The sequence below is a fragment of the Monodon monoceros genome, unplaced genomic scaffold, assembly GCF_005190385.1.
Source record: "Monodon monoceros isolate NGI ecotype Baffin Bay Population unplaced genomic scaffold, NGI_Narwhal_1 Super_Scaffold_17, whole genome shotgun sequence".
Taxonomy (NCBI): Eukaryota; Metazoa; Chordata; class Mammalia; order Artiodactyla; family Monodontidae; genus Monodon; species Monodon monoceros.
Window position 1 is genome coordinate 1,753,336 of NW_021703773.1, and position 23,154 is coordinate 1,776,489.

At 42.3% G+C, this 23,154-nt stretch overlaps 1 protein-coding gene across 2 annotated transcripts in view; it reads right to left on the bottom strand.

Moving 5' to 3' along the window:
* The window catches only part of HOOK3 (hook microtubule tethering protein 3), a 98,634-nt gene that overhangs the window by 41,242 nt on the left and 34,238 nt on the right, over positions 1-23,154 (bottom strand). For both annotated transcript variants that reach the window (XM_029226274.1, XM_029226275.1), the window contains exons 6-10: positions 20,420-20,487; positions 13,296-13,358; positions 11,936-12,019; positions 5,234-5,397; positions 844-984 (exon numbers count right to left, since the gene is read on the bottom strand). In XM_029226274.1, coding sequence (XP_029082107.1) covers positions 844-984; positions 5,234-5,397; positions 11,936-12,019; positions 13,296-13,358; positions 20,420-20,487 — 520 coding nt within the window. The remainder of the gene's footprint in view (positions 1-843; positions 985-5,233; positions 5,398-11,935; positions 12,020-13,295; positions 13,359-20,419; positions 20,488-23,154) is intronic.

Consider the following 23,154-nt stretch of genomic DNA (forward strand, 5'->3'; position numbering starts at 1 on the left):
ACGGATGGGCAGTAGAGCGGTGGACCAGTGGGAGGGGCCCACACAGATGGGCAGTAGAGTGGTGGACCAGTGGGAGGAGCCCATACGGATGGGCAGTAGAATGGTGGACCAGTGGGAGGCGCCCATACGGATGGGCAGTAGAATGGTGGACCAGTGGGAGGAGCCCACACGGATGGGCAGGAGAGCGGTGGACCAGTGGGAGGGGCCCAGTGGAGAGTAAGATCACTAGTCTGCAGTAGGACAAAACTACCTCACTATGTGATTTTCCCTGTTTGTTCTCAGCATTCAAAGAGCAAACGCATAAAACATAGATGGTTGGAATGATCCAACAGAGGATAGATTCGACAAGCAGAATGGTGCAGAAACGAGGTGGCAGGGAGTGAGGTGCCCAGCGAAAGAACAGTTGAGTCCAGCAAGGAAATGAGCCATGTGTGTGGGTGTGACGGTATCCGAGAAAGAGGAAGACCAAGTGACTGAAGGACGCAAAATTAAAGAACAGGAGTAGTAATGAGAAAAGCTCAGAGCTACGCAAGTATGAAGTGGTGGCCAGAGGTTAATTTCTATTTAACAAACATTTATATACAGCACTTATTTGCCAGATACTGTTCCAAGTGCTTACAAATATCACCTCACTTAATTCCACATGTCAGTCTGAGGTAGGTATGCGTGTTATTTCCACCTTACAGATGAGAAAATGGTTCCATAGAGGTTGACTAAACGGCAGCACTGGGATCTGAACCCATCTTCCTGTGCTCAAAGACCCTAGAGTTTGTAAAATCGGTGGCAGAACTGTTCTGGGGGATCACAGGTGTGAGATTCTACAGAGATGGGAAGGTTGTCTACCTAAGAACGTCTATTTCATCTTTTAGAGACTGAGCGTCATCTGCCAAAGTGGTCAGTTCATCGTTCTGCTGCCGAAGTTCAGACATCTCCTTTTGTAACTCTTCACAACGTATTCGATAGTCATCTTTGGCTGCTTCAAGTCTGTGACCGAAACAAAATAGACCAAGAAAGCACTATTTACTGTCTAATAATTCTCCTTAGAACAGGAAAAGTAAGTAAAAAACATGAAAATAAATTCTTCTTGCATTTGTCTCCTACTTTTGTGACCATACACTGTATTTCCAAGTTTTAACTATCCTGGAAACGGATTCTACTGCTCCAAGACTTGCAGAAAGGTAACAACGGATCGCCATTCCTCTACTCAGAAAGTTAGACGCCAAAATATAGCAGCTATAATTTATTTAAAGTTTTATTTTCAATGATGAAATTAACACATATTCCTTTTGAAAATTCACAAGATGCAGAAAAGCAAAGAAGATAAAAATTATGCATTGCTCTAGACAGATACCTACTGTTAACATTTTTGGAGTATAACCTCCAGTCTGATTTCTATTCATAGATCTTTTCCCCCCAAAATATGGATAATATTGTTCCTAATTTATATTAATTAGTTTTGTTTAACATACATCCTTCCTTTAGGTTTAAAAGATTCTTTCTCGTGTCACAAATATTTATCATTGATTATTTACTTTTTTTTGTTTGTTTTTTTTGCGGTACGCGGGCCTCTCATTGTTGTGGCCTCTCCCGTTGCGGAGCACAGGCTCCGGACACGCAGGCTCAGCGGCCATGGCTCATGGGCCCAGCCGCTCCACGGCATGTGGGATCTTCCCGGACCGGGGCACGAACCCGTGTCCCCTGCATTGGCAGGCGGACTCTCAACCACTGCGCCACCAGGGAAGCCCTATTTACTTTTACTTTTATTTATGTAAGTATTTAATGTACAGAAATTCTTAATTTTTATGTAATTCAATTGATGAATCTTACACTTCATAGTTTCTACTTCTTTTAATTTTTTTTAACTTTTTATTTTATGTTGGGGTATAGCCAGTTATCAATGTTGTGATGGTTCCAGGTGCCCAGCAAATGACTCAGCCATACATATACAGGTATTCATTCTCCCCCAAACTGCCCTCTCATCCAGGCTGCTACACAACATTGAGCAGAGTTACCTGTGCTCTAAAGTAGGTCCTTGTTGGTTATCCATTTTAAATATGACAGTGTGTGTATATGTTGATCCAAACTCCCTAACTATCCCTTCCCCCCACCCTTTCCACCTGGTAACCATAAGTTCTCTAAGTCTTTGAGTCTGTTTCTGGTTTGTAAATGAGTTCATTTGTATCATTTCTTTTTAGATTCCCCATATAAGTATAGTTTCTACTTCTAATGTGCAATTAGAACTTTTTTTTCCTTCTAATTCTTTGTTTTCTGCTAGTATTTATACAGTTTCATTTTTAACATTAACGTTTTCAATTTCCCTGGAATTCATTTGGGTATATGATGTAGTACAGGAATCTAACTTTTCCTGCCAAAATATCTACCAACCATTCCAAAACTGTTTAACAAATAATTTAACCTTTCCCTATTGATTAGAAAATGCCATCTTTATCACATTATGTATTTTTATATATACTTGGACTGGTTTCTGGATCTTCATTTGTGTCATCGGTGTCTATTTTGCTGCACTGGTACCAAGCTATTTTCATTAGTATATTAGTACTTGGATGTGGCCAGTATTCCCTCATTATACTTTGTTCTCAAAACATTTTGGGAATCTCTTGTTCATTAATACTTCTAGATGAACATAAAATTTGAATTGGAATCAAGTTCAAATTATATAAGTTAAGAAAAAAATGGCATTCTTACAATGTTCCATTAAAAACACCTAAAACTATGTTCTCTCTCTCCACACAGTATTATGTTTTATGTATAACTTAGAAGTTTTTGTCATCTAACTCCTTCATATTACTTAAATTTTTTTTTTTTTTTTTTTGTGGTATGCGGGCCTCTCACTGTTGTGGCCTCCCCCGTTGCGGAGCACAGGCTCTGGATGCACAGGCTCAGCGGCCATGGCTCACGGGCCCAGCCGCTCTGCGGCATGTGGGATCTTCCCGGACCGGGGCACGAACCCATGTCCCCTGCATCGGCAGGCGGACTCTCAACCACTGTGCCACCAGGGAAGCCTGTACTTAATTTTTTTTTTATTCTTCACTTAAATACTTATAAATGGAAGTTTTTCCTGATGATACTAACTAGTTATTGGTAAAAAAACTTATGACCTATGCAGCAGTCTTACATTACCCTCTCCCTGTTAAATGTTTATTGGTTCTAAGAACTTCTGAGTTAATTCTCTTATATTTTCTGGGTGGACACACATATTATCTACAAATAATCATCGTTTATTGATACTTTTTGTCTTTCCAATATTTTAATCTCATTTCTTTTTCTTACTTCATTTTCTAGAAAAGTAATAACAGTGAAATCTTATATAGCATCTATGTGCCAGGCAATATTCTCAAAATACTTTATATATATTAACTCATTTAATGCTCACAAAAATTCTAGAAGGTAGATAATACTATTATACCATCTTATAGTAGAGAAAATGGAGGCATGCCCAAGGTTACACAGCTAGTAAGTGGCAAAGCCAGGATTTTTAGAATGTCTAGAAAAATGGCAAATAATAGATTAATACTCATCCTCATTTCATTCTTAACTTTACTGAGAATTTCATGTACCAAGCTTATTTTATATTTTTCTTTCTTCTTTACCTTATGGATTGGAGGAGTTATAATACATTTAATAGTTACTGTAATAGATTTAATAATACGCAACAGGTTAACAATCCTGGGATAAAGCTTACTTTAGTACTGGATTGAATTTGCTACTATTTTATTCAGGAATTATTTAAAGAATACTCATAAATGAGATGTCAGTCATTTGAAAATAATAGTAATAAACCCATTATGTTAATATAGACAACATACTGTTTATGAAAAATAACTCTATTTTCTAAAACCAAAAAATGGTGAGGAGAGTGGCAATATTTTTTATATTCTGTGACTCAAATCATCTGGTTTAGTAGAAGACAGCTGGGTTCCCATAGGTGTTTCTACACTGGTCTGCTGTGATGGTTTTTTGGCTGCGGTATAGGAAGGAGATCCAGCCAAGCACAGAAATGCAGTTGGAAAAGAGAGGGCCCTGAAGACTCTCTGAGAGGGTCCTCGGATCACACTCTGAACCACAGATGTAGACCATAGGGGATGGATTGTTTGTCTAAGGTTTCTGAGAAGACTAAGAAAATTTGTTTATTTTTTCCTGTCAAGGCCAAAAAAAAAAAATGCAGAAACATTTCATGGGGAAACAAAGGACTGAGTCACTGCACAAGTAAAAAAAACCTTAATTTCTCCCAGTTTTGACACTGAAAATCTATGGTTGGGTAAGAAACAGGCCAGGATATGTTTTCTAGTAAATCACAACACAATATTTTATCATACTGCCAAGTCCTTCAACTTTGGGGTTCTATTTTTGTCTTGCAGGACACCAAATTTTTCCTTTTCTTCTTTTCCCTTTCACCATCCAATCGCCAATGGGCCCTCTTCCTTCTTTTTGGCCTTTTCCTCTCCCAGAAGATGTGTCTGGAAGACTGCCCCTTTACATCAGCTTGCCCTTTAAATAGGCTTGTCTCTATAACCCACGCACCTGGCCTTTATTTTGCGTTTCTTTAAACTGTGCTCTGGAAAGGGCACCAATCTCTAAATTCTGTGCCTGTGTATTTTTTTGGCATTTGGTCCTTTAAGAAGATACACTTACTTTGAATTCCTATCCCTGCAGTTTGTGATCTAATTTCCTTTTTTGTTTTAAAGTAATTTCCGATTTTGAGTGAATTTAATCTCTGCAGCGACTGCTCCAACTCACCCTCAGGCCCCTTCGCTAGTTCTTCCTCTGTCTCTGATTTTTTCTCTGTCTGCCTTTACTTGCCTCAGAGTGCCTGGCAGGATGGAGGTGGGCTGGTGTTTGCTTCCTTCCTTTCACTCACAGTTATTGTTCAGTTGGGGCATTCTGTCTGCAAGTCATATTGAGGGTGGGCATTCATAGATTTTCCTAAATGAGCAGTTATTTCATGTCGTGTGGGAAGACTTTTGGGAAGTGGCTAATTGCACAGCCTCCCTGGTCTGCAGTTACCCGAAAGTCCTAACACTATATTCTTAACTTTAAAAGACATTACCCTGTGCACCACAACAAAGAGTAGCCCCCGCTCGCCGCAACTAGAGAAAGTCCGCACGCAGCAACGAAGACCCAACCCAGCCAAAAATAAATAAAATAAATTTATATATAAAAAAAAGACATTACCAAACCTAAAAAAATGAGATCTGAGTGAGTTGTCCCTTACCTGAATGTTTCTTCTTGGAGCTGTTCTAACTGAGTCTGGAGCTGCAGATGCCTTCTTCCTGCTGGACTGTTAGGATCTTCTATAGAATCAGACTGATTCAGCCTTTCCATTAATACCTGATTCTCTGCCAACAGACTACTTTTCTCCTCTTGCAATGCTGCAACCTGTTAGAATATAGGAAGACAGTGGTTATTTTCTCCAATTACACTGGAATCCGCATAATCACTTGTGAATTACCATTACGAATTAAAGCCTGTTTTTAAAGAAGTACAAGCAACCTCCACTTAAAACACTGACATTATTTTGGAATATTGCACAGGCAGAGCAGTACGTAAGAGTAAGCAAGAATTCATTCTTTATTTTACATTTGAAAAGGTAATTCACCAAAGAAGATATGTAATGGCAACTAAGCACACAAAAAGATACTCATGATTAGTCATTAAGGAAATGCAAATTCAAACCACAATGTTATATCCATACACTTACTCCCACTAGAATGCCGAAAATCAGAGAGACTGGCTGTACCAAGTGTTGGTAAAGATGAAAACAGATGGGAGCTTCACACACCTGTTCAGCACGTGAAATGTTCCACAGGCTGTGAAAAACCAGTTCGCATTTTCCTAAAAAATTAAACATGCAACTACCACATAACCCAGACATTTTACACTTAGGTATTTATTTACCAAAGAGAACTAAAAGCATATGTCCACACAGAGATGTAGAATGTATAGCAGCTTCATTTGTAATACAGAAAAGCAAATGTTGACCAGTAGGTGAATGGATAAATAAATTGCAGCACATCCATACAACAGAATACTATTTGACAATACAAAAGAATTAACTATTAATACCGATAACATGAATGAATCTCAAAATAATGAAAGAAGCCAGGCAGAAAAAGAGTACACTGTGTATGACTCCTTTCATATGCAATTCTAGAAGACACAAGCTAATCTACAGTGACAGAAAGCAGAGCCGGGACTGGAAGAGGATTACAGAGTCATGAGAACTCACTATCCTGATTGTGGTGATGGTTTCGCATGTTTATACATGTCAACATGCATCAGAACTGTACACTTCAAAGATGAGCAGTTTGTTGTATGTCAACTACATCTCAAAAAACTGTAAAAACAGAAGTCTCCTGCCATTTCTGATTCTCCCTCTCCACCCCCATCTTCTCTGGAACTTGTTCCAGTTGGGCTGTTGCCCCACCATCCTCAGGATCAGCCGACCTTGGCTTCTGTGGCTCCCAGGACACCTCCCTCTCCTGGTCTGTGTGCCTCCTCTTTACTCCAGTCAAGCCCCCTTCACCTCCCTGCCTCTGGCACATGCATGGCTTTTCCTTTCTAAATACATTGATGGCTTCCAGCTTCTGGGCTGTCAACATCATTTATCCACTGACAGCTCGCATGTTTCTATTTCCAGCCTGGAACCCCGCACTGGGTATCACGTCCACCTGGATGTCCACCAGGCCTCTGAATTTAACCTGTCCAGGTGGGACTCTCATTCCCCCACACCCCGCCCTGCCCTCCCACTGTTTTCCCCATCTCAGCGATGCTAACTCTGTCCTTCCACTTGCTCTGGCAGGATCTGTCCCATCTCGTCCTCACACCCACGCCCACTCTTTCAGCAAACATCAGTGGCTCTGCCTTCAGACAGATTTCAACCACTTCTAACCGCCCCTCAATTCTGATTTAAGCCAACCTAATTTTTTGCCTGATTATTGCGAAGGCCTCTGAATTAGTCTCCTTGAGTTGGCCCTCACCACCCAGCAGCCACCATAATCCATTAAAATAAAACTCGGATCACAGGACGTCTTTGCTCACAAGCCTCCAACGGCTTCCCATTTATTTACTCAGCCTGTACCAAGGCCTGTCAGGCCTCTGCAGACGGACTCCTCTCCCCAGGCTTCACTCCTGCTGCCCTCACCTTCGGGCTCCCGGAGACACCAGCTGCCCCGCGTCAGGCCTGTGCGCTGAGCCTAGATGAGCCTCGCAGGAAGCCTGGGAGGCCGCTTATCCACCCTCTAGGATTTACTAACTTGCTGCCTCCCCGGCAGCCTTTGCTGACAACCCAGTCAGAACTAGTTCCTCCCACCCCGTGCCCCCGCCCCCCCGAGTCCCCCTTTCTCTAGAATACTTATCAGCAGCACACAACAGACCGTATTCTTATCCTGTTCACTGTCTGTCTTCTTTATCGCATGCAAGCACCTTGGAGGCAGGGATGTTTTATCCATTTCCGTGTTTTCCCCTATCTTCACTGTATCGACAGCAGCTAGAACAGCGGATGGTCTGGAGTGGGTGCTCAATGTTTGCTGAATAAATGAATGAGTCTGAAATGCCAGCTCTCTAACTTGTCAGATTTCCATAAACGCACGAGTCTTTTCTCAGAGTAGAGTAGTAGCTCAATTCCGTGCCACTGGTCTATTTCATTCATTTCTGCTCTTTCATTCTTTTTAAAATAAATATTTAAGGCTTTAAAATTTAAAAGCTCATTTCTTTGTTAATAATTTCTATCTTAAATTGCACTTTGGTCAGAAAGCATGATCTAAAGACACAGATTCTTTGAATTCTATTGGGAATTGCTTTATAGCCTGGTATGTGGTCGATTTATAGGAAGGCTGAGTACATAATGCAACACCTTAATCCCAGACTCATCAGACTAGCAAATGTTGCTACAGTAATTTAATTCAATATATTTGGCAGAGATCCTTTTCACATACACAGAAAAAGGTGTCAACTACAAACTGGCACTTGCCATCTGCCTCGACAAGGATTAAATCGTGAGCTGCTGCAGCCGCTGACCTGTAACGCCCCCTGAAAGCAGTTCAGGAAGAGGTCAGGAACCAGGTCCCCCGCGCTCTGGGAAAACTGGCAGAACAGGCCTTCAGATAGTTAGATATTTTCAGGAGGAGATTTTATGAGCCCAATTCTTGCATCTCCTCATATCTAGAAAAGCACTAAAATCATCAACGGTGACAACTGCTCCTCGTGACTGGCAGCCACCTTCTACCAGAACGTGTGCTTCACTGCATTGCACCCTCTTCTCCTAAATCACATACATACTAACCTCCATCCCACCACTTTGGAGCAGTTCCTCAGAGCTGAGATGCTGTCTCCTGGGCTATTGTCCTCATTTTGCCCCAAAGAAACCTTAACTCACAACTCTCACGTTGTGCATTTTTTTTAGTCAACAAGGAGAATAATTAAAAATAATACATAAACACAATTTAAGGAAAAAAAGCAAATAAAGCAAAGGGGCTTATAATGGAAAGCTACAGTTTCCCATTGAGTTTTTCTACTTCCAAGAGACAACTAGGTTTTTTTTTTTTTTTTGCGGTACGCGGGCCTCTCACTGCTGTGCCTCTCCCGTTGCGGAGCACAGGCTCCGGACGCGTAGGCTCAGTGGCCATGGCTCAAGGGCCCAGCCGCTCCGCAGCATGTGGGATCCTCCCGGACCGGGGCACGAACCCGTGTCCCCTGCATCGGCAGGCGGACTCTCAACCACTGCACCACCAGGGAAGCCTGACAACTAGTTTTAATGTTCCTAATTTTATTGTTTTTGGCTGTGACTTGACATCTCTCAATAACATGTTATACCCACTATTTCTTGATTTATCAACCTTACACATTATCTAGTGACTTGTCTCCTCTGACATGTGAAATTAGAGCCACTTGCAGCATCCCCCGTTTCCACAAATAGTTATGGCACTATTCCTGCTCCTTTCACTGGCCACCTCTGCAATTTTGAACAACTACTCATTGACTTGTTTCACTCCATCACGTGCCCACTCATTAGCTCACTCAGATACTCATCGTGGGTCTACCATGTGCTAGGCACTGCTGCAATTTTCCAGGTGCAAGGGATACCACAATGAAAAACGCAGAGACAGTACTTATTCTTATGTGTTACATATTCTAAACAAATCATCATAGTAAATATATAAACAAGGACAAATCATATTAAGCAAGAAAGTAAACTAATAAATACATGCAAGACCTAGAGTGAAAGTGCTCTGCAGAGGGTTAAAGCAAAACTAAGAGGAGGGGCTTCCCTGGTGGCACAGTGGTTGGGAATCCGCCTGCCAATGCAGGGTACACGGCTTCGACCCCTGGTCTGGGAAGATCCCACATGCCGCGGAGCAACTAAGCCCGTGAGCCACAACTACTGAGCCTGCGCTCCGCAACGGGAGAGGCTGCGACAGTGAGAGGCCCGCGCACCACGATGAAGAGTGGCCCCCGCTCGCTGCAACTGAAGAAAGCCCTTGCACAGAAATGAAGACCCAACACAGCTATAAATAAATAAATAAATAAATTTATTTTTAAAAAAAGACTAAGAGGAGAGGCTGGAGGACGACTGTAGGCTGGTGACCGAGGAACTTCCCAGGGAGGCTGAGGTTAGTACTGGGCACACCTAAGTGCCCAGTGAATATTTCATGACAGATAAACCACGTGATTTGGAGCTGAGACTGGATGGCGAGAAGCGGCCGGCCGTGTACTGCCTGTGCTCCCTCATGGTGAGACGAGAACACGGGGGGCCCCACCGGGCCCTCACTGCCCTGCCTCACCCTGCTTCTCCTGCTCACCTCCAGCACCCGCATCTTTACTTTCATAACACTGCTTCTCCACAGGCAGGGCTAGATGCTGAAGACCAGTGACGTTCACATCGCTGCCTCAGAGGTCACATCAGCACGCCTGTGTTACGACTGCTTTCTGCAGGGCTGAGTGTGTCACGGCGCTGCCACCAATCTCCTCATAACCTCTCTGCAGCCCCGCCACTCGCTCTGCGATCTGTTCACACCAGAGACTGGTAAACTCTTCTGTAAGGAAAAGGGCAGTGAACAGCTGCCTTTCAGAGCCACAGGTCTCGTGGCGAGTCCTCAACCCTGTCTCTGCAGTGTGAAAGCACCAGAGACAGCACATCAAGGAACAAGCCTGCCTGCGCTACCACTTTACTCATGAGACAGAGGGCCGGCTGCAGTCTGCCAATCCCAGTGTACAACTTGAATGTTACACTGTCAAAGAGACTATTTATATCCTGCTCATAAAAACAACCAACTCTTATTTATCATTATTGTAAAATACTGCATTTGTGTATAGCTGAATTTTAGAATCTGAAAAGCAATTAACAGCACTTAACCTTATGACTAGGTAAATATTATTTACTACATAACCCAGAAAGTGTGCTCTGATCACATTTCTTCCTATCTGCATCCAAAGCAATGACCAACTCTTACGCCTTTCAAGGTAAAATGCTTCTAGTATAAAATATCACGAACCCTGTGTACCTACTACCCAGCTTTAACAAGTATCAAAACATGGCCAATTATGCACCTATCTGGACTTCCATCCACTCCCCCCTCCTCCCTGATTTTGAGGTAAATCCCAGACAAACAATTTTATTTCTTAATTTTCTGTCTTTTAATTTAGGAGAGATTTCAACTTTATTTTTAACTATTCTATTGAATTTTTTTATTTTGACAGTTCTATTTTTAGTGTTTCTTGATCTCTGATTTTTTCTTTTTAAAATAGCATCTTGTCCTTTTTTTTTTTTTTTTTTTTTTTTTTTTTTTTGCGGTATAAGGGCCCCTCACCGCGGAGCACAGGCTCCGGACGTGCAGGCTCAGTGCCCCGGTCCGGGAGGATCCCACATGCCGTGGAGCGGCTGGGCCCGTGAGCCATGGCCGCTGAGCCTGCGCGTCCGGAGCCTGTGCTCCGCAACGGGAGAGGCCACAACGGTGAGAGGCCCGCGTACTGCAAAAAAAAACACCAAAAACAAAATAAAAAGAAAAATCTCTTCTACTACCCCAATTTCTCCACTTCCTCTAGGGCTAGTTTCCTGTTTATCTTGACCCTTCTCTTTTTTGTTACACAGATTTTCCTCACATGTAAGAATCGGTTTTCTGTAAATTAGGGAATCCAGAAAGGTCAAAATGAAAAGGGCCTTACCCTGCAATACTAATACTCGGTCTAACCTCCTGTACTTCTGTTTGCTTAACTTCTTTAGAAGAGAACCCTCCGATTGGGAAACCAGCTACAGGTCAGGGTATCTGCAGTGGGTGACGGGCAATGGGGCTGAGCTCTCCTACAGAAGACCCCGTTACACCTTGCTGCAGCCTTCCACCAAGCATGGGGGCTTCTCTGGGGTTCAGCTACAGCAGCTCCCTCCCCCTTTATAGGTGTTTTTGGTGCTGCATTCTTTACTCCTTTTAGGCCGTTTGGCACTTTATCCAACTGCATTTTGGCCTTCTGAGGTTGATGATGAGCAGTGGTGTGCCGTTGCTGGCTATAACCAAGCCGCTTGCTAAATATTCGGGAGTCTGGTGAGCCGACTGTTAAACCATTAACAACCTGGAATTGGTCGCTGTGACAGTGTTTATACTGTGGAAATTGGAAAACGCTACAAATCAGGGCTTTTAAAAATCTCCCCCAGTCCTCCTGAGAGCCGATCTCTCTCCTCTTTCTCTTCTTTTCTCGTGGGCTTATCCCATTTTAAATTCATTTATTATGAATTTGATGGGGCTGTGAGACGGAAGGAAAACTCTGACCTTTGTTCAGTCTGCACTCTTTTTCCAGGCTGTTTCCTTTTTCTTCTCAAACTAGGGCTGTGTTACAGCCAAACTGTACCGCACGTGGGACCCAGGGCACATGGTGGGACGCAGAGCCGTGCTGCAAACAGGTGGTGTAAAACCAGATCTCTTACCTGCAAATCCAACTCATGGCACCTTTGAGCAATTTCTTCCTTGGCCGACAAAGCTTCATTCAGTTCCTCTGAAGTTTTCTTCAGCTGGGTAGAAGCAAAGAGCTACAGTGAACATTGCAATATGACGTGGCAACAACTAATGATCGCACATGTACAATACAAAACTAAAACGCTTCCCCCTGTTCTTTCTGTGGGGCAGGGAGAAATCAAGAACCCTTCTGCACGAGTCAAAAGAAGGGTTTCTTCCAACTGCAGACATCTTTTAGTCCTGAGTCTTGTCTCTTCTGTACTTGGAAATTGGTTCTTTCCTCATATCAAGTTTTCTTATACATCTCCTAGGGCTACTTGGTTCTTGGTAATGTTGATTCTGTAATAACTAAGAAATCTCACCTTGGTAAAATATATATGTGCTAGAGGAACAGGGGTTCAATTGTTAAAATAAATAGCTAATGTATTTCAACACAATTGTTGTATGGTTTAAAAAATATTTATTCTCTCAGTACTTAGCAGTCAGGATATACGGCCAGAGAGATAGGCAGCTGGATTGGTCTTGGATTGAGATTTTGCCCGGGAGAAGGTATTAAGGTAAGGGAATCGATTATATTGACAAAGTCATCACAATAATAGACCATGAAGTCTAGGCCAGAAAGAGAAGGTAACTGATTAAACAGATGATGTACTGCGTAACTTAAAGTACGGAGTGGGGAGATTTCCAAAAATAAGATGACGATGTTGGCAGAAGAAAGAGGAGTAGGCTTTAGGCAGGCAGAACAGTAATGTTCACCGTAGAGTCTAAGCAAAGTGAAGAAGAACGAACGTAAGATGATGGGCTGTCAGTGAAAACCAGACAGTTCACTTCTTCACAAAGATGAAGGGTAGAGGAGACTTCTTCAATTGAAGAATAACATGAAATAAAAGGTAAGATATCTTTTGTATTATAACTAAATCACAGGATTAAATGCATGCCATTTTCCAGGACTGCATCTATTGTGTTAAACGTGGCATACAGAAAGATATCACTAATGGAAAAAGAAAACATGACTAGAAAACATGAATTATAGTAAATTAAAGAGGTTAATTTATTTTAACCATTCATTAAAACATGAATTATAGTAAACTAAAGAGGTTAATTTATTTTAAAGTGGGTTGTACAATAATATGTTAATTACAAATTACAAATTTAATTACAAGTGTGTAATATCCATTAGTAAAGTGGCTTACGTTCTTGAATTTTAGGTAAAAAATAAAGAATTATACCAATATATTTCATAAGCAATTTCAACTGAAACATCCTTTTCATTAATATCTAAAGTTCACCCTTTAATCTCTGCATGGATAAAAACAATGCAAGATCAGGTACCTGGCGATCAAGGTCAACATAGGCATCATTCCCAGCAGAGACAGGAGACTCTTTACTCATCAGCTGAAATTAAGATTTAAATGATTACAACCACGAGAAAAAAGTGACATTCTATATCATACACTTACAGCAACAAACATGAACACCCAGCTGCCATAGAATTATAAAAATTACAATGAAATCACAAATGTAAAAGGAACATTTTCCTATACATTGAAGCTCTTCAGCCTGGAGCTTTGTTTTGCTGCAGGATTAGCCTTCACTTAAAATCACACGTGTAATTCTGGTATGCATTTTCACAGCAGGGCCAGTCATGAGACTCAAGTATTACTTATTCTTACCACTAAAAAGACAAGTCTTTACGTTAAAATGTGGCTAAATATTTAAAATATTGACTTTTCAGTAAGAAAAATAGTAACACTAAGTAACTATTTCTGAAGAATAAACGTGGGTCACATCAATATCAGCCCAAATTAACCGCTAATGTTCAGTGATGACACGCACATACACACGAATCTAGGTCTCAGCCTCTCTCACCCTTGTGTTGCACACAGAGAAGATCCAGAGGGTGTGTGAGGGTTTGGGGAGAAGGGATAAAATTCTGACTGTGACAAATGTCAGGGGCAGACTCAAATGTCCCAATTTTCTCCTGTTTCCTTCTTATGCTCTGTCTGAAGGACAAAAGAGAGGGACAATTAGAAACGTGGGGACAGACTATTGAGAGATCTTGTAATTTCAGCCTTCATCCCACTCTCTAAAGAACTGAAATGTTATGCTCAGCTGTACCTTCTTCTCTGCATCAGTGGTTCTCAACACTGATTGAGAAGTCCCCAAACCAACAACACCAAACCAACAACACCAGCATTGCCTAGGAACTTGTCAGAAATGCAAATTCTTGGGTCCCTGCCCAGATTTACTGAATCAGAGACTCTGGGGTTAGCGCCCAGCACCACACACTGAAGTTTGAGAACCACTGCTCTATATTAATGTCATGAGAAGAGTGAAGGTCCCTTAGCATAATTAAGAGGGAAAAAAATCTCAGAAAGAGTAAAAGAATACTGGCTTCAATTTTTATGCTTTTATTGTAAGAATGTTAATAAAAAGATGTTCAAAAGATTTTTCCTCCAATTAAAAAAATAACACCCAATGTAGAGAAGATAAAATTCAGAAAAAGTACAAAGAGAAAACACCCATTATTCTACCATCCAGAAATAACCACGTCTATAATTTTGAACTATTCAAGAAGCTACCTGTGCCATGGGTTTCACACAGCTCAAGTAAAAAAGACAAATACAGTGTCATGTGATGAGGGCTGTGACAGACACTCAGAGAGGAAGGATCTAATTCGGGGGGTGCGGGGGGGGTAGAAGGGAGTACAAGTATTTTCTTCCAGTCCCCATTGTTACATGTTAGTTCTTATCATAACACAGTAGCACCTGTGAATAAAACCCCCTGAACACAGCCTCCTCCCAGTCAATCCCAGCTAGCATGTCCACCTCGACGAGGTTTCCAGGTCCTATACCTCCCGACTTCCTCCCTGGTTTTCACTGACAGCCCATCATCTTACGTTCATTCTTCTTCACTTTGCTTAGACTCCACGGTGAACATTACTGTTCTGCCTGCCTAAAGCCTACTCCTCTTTCTTCTGCCAACATCGTCATCTTATTTTTGGAAATCTCCCCACTCCGTACTTTAAGTTACGCAGTACATCATCTGTTTAATCAGTTACCTTCTCTTTCTGGCCTAGACTTCATGGTCTATTATTGTGATGACTTTGTCAATATAATCGATTCCCTTACCTTAATACCTTCTCTTGGGCAAAATCTCAATCCAAGACCAATCCAGCTGCCTATCTCTTCTGGCCATATATCCTGACTGCTAAGTACTGAGAGAATAAATATTTTTTAAACCATAAAACATAATATATAGTTTCCAGTCTCAGCTCGGCCTTCAAAGTTGCCCCCAAAGTACAGCTATGCTTCCCCAATAAGCAGTCTCTTTGTTCCCTTTAGAGATTATTCCAAACCTTTCCTACTTCTCAAACCTCACCAACTCCCCACTATTCTTATCAGAAAACCTTGCCTCCAGATAAGAAATTCCCCAATTTCCTGCACCTTAACCTACAAAATTGGCAGCATTCATACCATCCTTTCCTTCTTCAATCTTGTCGTAATACACTCTCAACCCTGTCTCTTCCCAGCTTCTCAGAGACCCTGTACTAGTTATCATCCTCTCTCTTGTTATCTCAACCTCTATCTTCTTCCTATTAGCATTTAAAAAATTAAAAGACTATCATTTACTTGATTACCAATCACATTTCTCCAAAGAAGATAATATACAAATGCCCAACAAACATATGAAAAGATGCTCAACATCATTAGTCTTTAGGGAAATACAAATAAGCCACAATTAGAAAACACTTCACATCCACTAGGATGGCTAATATCAAGAAGATGGACAATAACAAGGGTTGACAATGAGGGAGAGAAATTAGAATTCTTAGCACGTTGCTGGTGGGAATGTAAAATGGTGCAGCACCGGTGGAAAACACACCTGTGCTGGCACTTCCTCAAAAAGTTAAACACAGAATTATCATGTGACCCAGAAATTCAATTTCTGGGTATATACCCAAAAGAATTAAAAACAGGTGCTCGGACTTCCCTGGTGGTGCAGTGGTTAAGAATCCACCTGCCAATGCAGGGGACATGGGTTCGAGCCCTGGTCCGGGAAGATCCCACGTGCCGCAGAGCAACTAAACCCATGTGCCACAACTACTGAGCCCACGTGCCACAACTACGGAAGCTGCTCACCTAGAGCCTGTGCTCCGCAACAAGAGAAGCCACCGCAATGAGAAGCTGGAGCACCACAACGAAGAGTAACCCCTGCTCACCGCAACTAGAGAAAGCCCACGTGCAGCAACAAAGACCCAACACAGCCAAAAATATATAAATAAACTTATTAAAAAAATAAAATAAAAACAGGTGTTCAAAACAACCCCGTACACTCAGGTTCACAGCAGCACTACTCGCAATACCGAAAAGGTGGAAACAACTCAAACGTCCATCAAATGATGAATGGATAAACAAAATGTGGCACACCCACACCATGGAATATCATTCAGCCACGAAAAGGAACTAAATATTGATACATGCTACAAAATAATCTTGAAAATGGTAAACTTTATGTTATGTGTATTTTACCACAACAGAAAAAAAAAATCAAAGTCAGCTGCACCTGAATAAAGACATACAGACAATCATCTTACAAAAGCCCTTCTGCAATTCCATAGTTTTATCCAGCCACCCTGTCCTCCTCCACAGCCCAATCAGTCACCAAGCCTGTTAAATAAAGCTCGGACAAAGTTCAAATCTGTCCACTTCTCTCCACCCAGCCGCCATAACCTAGTTCAGGCTTCCATCGTCCCTCACCAGATAATTACTAAGGTCTCAACTGCTCTCCTTTTTTCTAGCCTTGTTTTCCTCCGATCCATTCTTCTCACTGCCTGGATTTTCTCAAATACAGACTTCAGTGTATTTTCTCCTTAAAAAGCAATTCACTGGTTTCCAAAATGCCAGCTCTTTCCACAAAGCTGCTCGGCGCCCTACTGGCCTTACGGTTCTTGCCTTGCCTCCAGCACCCACACCTCCCGCGCCTGCTGAGGCTTCTTCCGACACTTCCCCGCGCCACGCGGCTGCCTCCTGGACCGCAAGTGTGTGCCCTTCCTGACCTCTTCTCCTCCTCCAGTGCTTAGACGAGACGCCGCATTCTCTGAGAACCCTTCCCCAACATCCCCACGCTGAGGGACACACTCCTTTGAGGTCCTACTATCTTTTCCCCGTCACGGCACTTTTCATCCTGAATGCTTTGGATGTATTCGAATTGCTCGTTTGGCCATTCTTCCCTTTAGATCACACTTTGTGAGACAAGAGGCCATGTCTATCTTTTCCATAGTTGTATCCTGAAGGCCTCCTATAGCTCCCACTGCATTCTAGGTGCTCGATAAGTATTTACTAAATAAACAAAATGAATATGCACGTAAAATGTACTGCGTTAGTGAGTACCGGCACCATCAGCACAGAGTAGGTGTAGATAAACGCTTGCCCAGTATGATTATCACCATCCATCTCTCTATTTCAGATTTCCTCAGAATAAATTCCTAAAAGTGAAATTACAGGGTCAATGACAGTAAGGCAGAACAGTTAGTGGCCCCCTTATTGTTTTTCCTGTCTTTGCTTAGTAACAGAATCCTCAAATTTTGGCTGGGTCCATGACCACCTGGAAAAAAGATCACATTCCCCAGCTTCCCTGTGTGGCAATGTGAGTAACAGCTGGATAACAGGAGTGAGAATTCCTGGAAGTTTACTAAGAGGAAGTGGAGAACCTTCCTTCAGCCCTGCCTGCTGGCCGGAATGTGAATGTGAGGGCTGGAAGCCAAAGAGCCACGGCTGACCACGGGGTGGGAATCACATATTAGGGATGGCAGACAACAAGATGCAAGAAAGCTGTGTCCCTGATGCCTACGGAGCCAACGCAGGACTACTTGAGAGCAAATTAAACTCATATCTTGCTTGGCTGACCATCATTTTGTTAGTTTACCCTGCTACCATCAGCACTGACTGACAAACGGATCCTCTCCTAAAAGCTCTGCTTTGTTGAAATGTCCTGTATGACAGAGAATTTGGCTGATCCTTTGCTCCCAGTGACTGGGAGGCAGCTGCTAAATCTCTGGGATTTCTCTGCTGAGTGTCTTTGTTATTCATGGTGGGTCCCTAGATAGTTTAAGCTAGGAGATGACTCTGGTTGGGGGCTGGTGACGCCAAGAAAACCAACCGCATATGGGAGGGTTGGGGCTTTGAGCCACTTGATACCAGCCTGGCCTCTGGGGAGGAGACAGGGGCTGGAAATTTAGTTCAACCTTGTGGCCAATGATCCAACCAATCACACCTATAAAATGAAACCCCAACAAAATGCTGGACATGAAAGCTCGGGTGAGCTTCCCTGGTTGGCAGCTCTCTCTGTGTGTTGTCACACAGTAATGTGCTGGGAGGGTGACATGTTTTGATTCCACGGGGAGGGGACAACAGAGACTGAGTTTGGGACCCTCCCAGACCTCCATTTCGGGGGGTGGGGGGTTGGTTCTGATTCGTATCCTTTTGCTGTAATAAACCGTCACTGTTACTGAGTTCTATGAGTCATTCCAGCAAATAATCAAATCTGAGGAGGTAGTGGGAACTGCTGGATTCATAGTCAGTTGGTCGGATTTAAAAGGAAATGCTTCATAGCTCAGGGAGATCAGCTCGGTGCTTTGTGACCACCTGCGGGGGGGATAGGAAGCGGGGGTGGGAGGGAGACAAGAGGGAGGAGATATGGGGATACCTGTATACATAGAGCTGATTCACTTTGTTATACAGCAGAAACTAACACAGCAATGTAAAGCAATTACATTCCAATAAAGATGTTTAAAAAATTTTTTTAAATAAAAAATAAAAAAAAGTAAAATAGGGCTTCCCTGGTGGCGCAGTGGTTGAGAGTCCACCTGCTGATGCAGGGGACGCAGGTTCGTGTCCCGGTCCAGGAAGATCCCACATGTCGCGGAGCGGCTAGGCCCGTGAGCCATGGCCACTGAGCCTGCGCTCCGCAACGGGAGAGGCCACAGCGGTGAGAGGCCCGCGTACCGCAAAAAAAAAAATAAAAGTAAAATAAAAAAGGAAACACTTTATCTTAATTTGCATTTAGCATTTTTCATGTTTGTCTGCTGCATTTTTTTTCTGTTAGTTACTTACATTCTATACTATTTTAGTTCCCTTAAAGGTTTCTTCCATTACTTCTTTGATTAAAAAATTCTCCCATCTTAAGATCACTTTCACTCTTATAGTTCTATGTCTGACACCTGATGGAGTTCAGGACATGCTACTCCCAAATATGGCAGCTTGGCATGTTGAATGTTTCAAGCTGAAGGAATTTGAGAAATAACAGGGACAGGAAAGATTTTCTGACCTTCCTCTGAAGCAGGTCTTAAGTCCCTCACGTGAGAGGCGCCCTCCCTATGCTCAGAGGAAAGGAGTATCCGTATCTCCAAAGTCAGAGGGATGCAGAAGGAATCTGAACAAACAGGACTTGCCGTTTTTCGCCCTATCACATTTTTCCACGAGACTTTCCACTCTTCACCAAATCCAGCATCAAAACACTCAGGTTGAAACACCTCTTTGGGCTTCCCTGGTGGCACAGTGGTCGAGAATCCGCCTGCCAATGCAGGGGACACGGGTTTGCTTCCTGGTCCAGGAAGATCCCACATGCCGCGGAGCAACTAAGCCCATGCGCCACAACTACCGACCCTGCGCTCTAGAGCCCGCGAGCCACAACTACTGAGCCCGTGTGCCGCAACTACTGAAGCCCACGCACCTAGACCCCGTGCTCCGCAACAAGAGAAGCCACCGCAATAAGAAGCCCGCGCACTACAAGGAAGAGTAGCCCCCGCTCGCTGCAACTAGAGAAAGCCCACGCGCAGCAACAAGGGCCCAACACGGCCAAAAATAAATAAATAAAATAATTTTTTAAAAAAAGAAACACTTCTTTGATCTTCATTTCTTTATGAAGCCTCCTGTGTTGTGTAAAACTTAAATACATTTGTATGCTCTTCTATTGTTAATCTGTTTTTTGTTTGTTTGTTTTTAACAGAGGCTCCAGCTAAAAACTTGAAAGGGTAGAGGAAAAAAACATTTTTCCCCTCCTACAGTTTCAAATAAATATTCATCTAGAAATTGCCTTGAGTCTGGCTGGAGTTGAAGACCCATTTCCTTCCAAATAAGAAACCAATACTTAAGTGTGAGGCAGACTGCTGGTTTAAGATAGATATTATTCATAATGGCTTTAGGAATTAGTCTGCTATTCCTAATTCATTAGAGCATTTAAAAAAATTAGGAATTGTTACGGAATATCTATAATTCCAAGACAAACATTTAACGTTTAAATAAAAATGAGACAAGCTATAGCATAAGTGCGAAGAAAAAAATTCTCAAAAAATGAGTAGGAGAATCTCTTTTTAAAATTTCTACTTCAATTATTTAAACTCATGTTTGCTCCTTTAACTTCTCACAAACTGTAAGCACAAAGGTCCAACATACCTCCTGGATGGCTGTCATGACAACGTGTTGCACTGATTCCTCCATCATCATGATGGCTTGGATGTACTCTGAAAGTAAGAACAACCTGGAATGTCAGTGTTCAAGTTATAGACAATCAAGGGAGTAAAGGCTAACACTTCATGAATTCTGAAAAGAAGTTTCCTGCGTTTTGATTCTTCCTCGGAATTCCTCGTATATGGTTAAATACATGTGTCATAGGTAAAGTAAAGGCTGAAAATCACATTATTTATCCGTCCTTAAAAATAACTGCCCCCCCATAAAGTTGAGGCTACAGCTAAAGGTCACAGGAATGGAGGATCTCGGGAATGTAAAACAATGAAACGGTACAGCCTAAGGCCAGAATGGAAAGGACTCTGTATTACTGTTCCTAAAATCTAAAAATCTTTCACATTATTCTTTGCTACATGTTATAAAACTTTGATGTCTGTGTTTTATACTTATGTGACATCAAAGTATTGAATTGTGTATAATTTCTACCTTAATATTTTCTACAATTAAAAAAAAAAACTTAGGGATACTGAGACCTGCTCAGGACAAAGAATTAAGGTGAATTTAAGATAGAGACTGACGCTATAGTTAAACACTGTGTAACCCTGGGCTGTAAAATAATGACCCAAATCTCTAATACGCTAAAGCATCAATTTCATCAACCTTATCCTCACCAATGCCGAAAAAGAGAAGGCTCCCTTAGCCGTTCATAGTGACAAAGTTGAAAAAAAAAAATTCTGCCTTCTAAATAAAGCCCTGGAAGTAGTTTTCATTATTTTCAAATCCAATAATAGATGAAAAAACAGGTATTAAGCATAAAAAATCAATAGGCCAGCTGGATTTCAACAAATACGTAAATATATTTTAACAAGAAACATTTTTTTTGAATTTTATTTTTTTTTATACAGCAGGTTCTTATTAGTCATCCATTTTATACACATTAGTGTATACATGTCAATCCCAATCTCCCAATTCATCGCTCCCCCGTCCCCACCCAATAAGAAACATTTTAAAACATAAAGTCATTAGGAAATTATAGCCTCAACCTGCCTCTCTCCACTCTATACCCAAAAAAACACCCAAAAAAATTGTCTCAGCACTCTAATATTATATGAAAGAGTCTTACTGTGCAATCGTTACAGTGACCTACTGGCAAGAAACTCATGGATTTGGAATGCCAAACTGTAGTCCTTTGCTTGACAGGTAACTTGTTTAAAAAAAAAAAAAGAATTTTGACAGCACTATTAAATTACGACATTCTGGTTGTTAATGCCAAAGCTTTTAGTTAAACAAAGCATGTTTTTAAGGAAGTACTGTCGTAAGGATGCTTGTAGCCAATCAATGATGCATATGCAAGTATACACAACACACTTAAACCACAGGCATCGTTCTTAGGCCCAAAGTAGGAATACTGTGCATCATAACTTAACCACTTTCCGGTTTAAAAAAAAAAAAGAATCCCTTTAGTCTGAGCTGAACTTTTTGTTTGTTTGGTTTGTTAGTGAGGAGCGTCCTACGAGCGTTGGGTACAAGACACCAAGCACAGAATTCCCAGGCTACAGAGCAGCTGGCACAGCCGGGATCGGAATGAAAGACTGTGAACATGGTGGGGAGAGGCAGTGGCCCAGTCATGGGAGGAAGACGGACGACAGCCCCGTGGGTGTGAAGGGTGTGACGGGGGACAGGGGGCGGAGGTTAGTCAGGTGTGAGAGGGGAAGCGTTAGTTAAGAAGCGGTGTTGCCACGTCAAGGCCCTTCCCCGCGAACACCGTAAAATGCTGGATGATAAAATGATGATGAGAACCACGTTAATGTACTAGTTTTGAAAAGTTAAAAAAAAAAAGTTAAATCTTAAAAGTCCAAAATCCAAGTACGTATGATTACTGGCAGATCCAGGAGGCAGTGGAGAATGAGCTAGGCTACGCCAGGGAGTCTGTCCTGCAAAATGAGCGTCTAGGTCCAAAGCCTACAGCTCAGCTCAGTACAAAGAGCATTTAGTTCTAATGTGGGAGACACGTGTTTTTGTCCTCGCTAGCCTCTCACGAGCAAGAGATCTTGGGCAAGTCAAACAATACTCAGGAGTCTCAGTTTCCCAATTTGTAAAAAGTGCTGTTTGTTCTGTTAACCAGGCAGGAGGGAGAACTCGGTAAATATTATTTTTAGTGCGTTTTTACTGCTAATCTCTGCTTTTTCAAATACACCACCACTTACGTGCCCCAATTTGACAAGTCAGATAGCCAAGAGAAATGCATGCTGAGCCAACGCCTCACTTCTAGGAACTGAGAAACAGCCTCTAAACACAGAGCCCTTGTGTCTGCGGTGCGCTACGGGTTGCGAAGCAAACACACACACCGTTTCACTGACTCCTCACGACGACCAGCTGTCGTGCCCCCCCTCTGCAGACGAGGAAACAGGCCGGGCCCCCAGGGCAGTGACAGGTAACACTCGGCAACTCAGAAGTGCATTTGATCCAAGCTCTCTGCTGTGTTCCTGAGACCAGAGCATGCCCTCTGGACAGTGAGAGGTTAAAATCCTGTTCAAATTTTTCATCATTTATGTAATTTTGAGGGAAAACCTCAAGCCAGGTGTTACAGAGAACACTTGGTCTGTGTGAGAAGCTCAACAAATATTTTGATTGTCTTCCCATAGAACGACCGGTATAGGTAACATCCTTGCCTTCTCCTATTCACACCCTGTAATAAATAATTAGCCAACTCTTAACAGCTA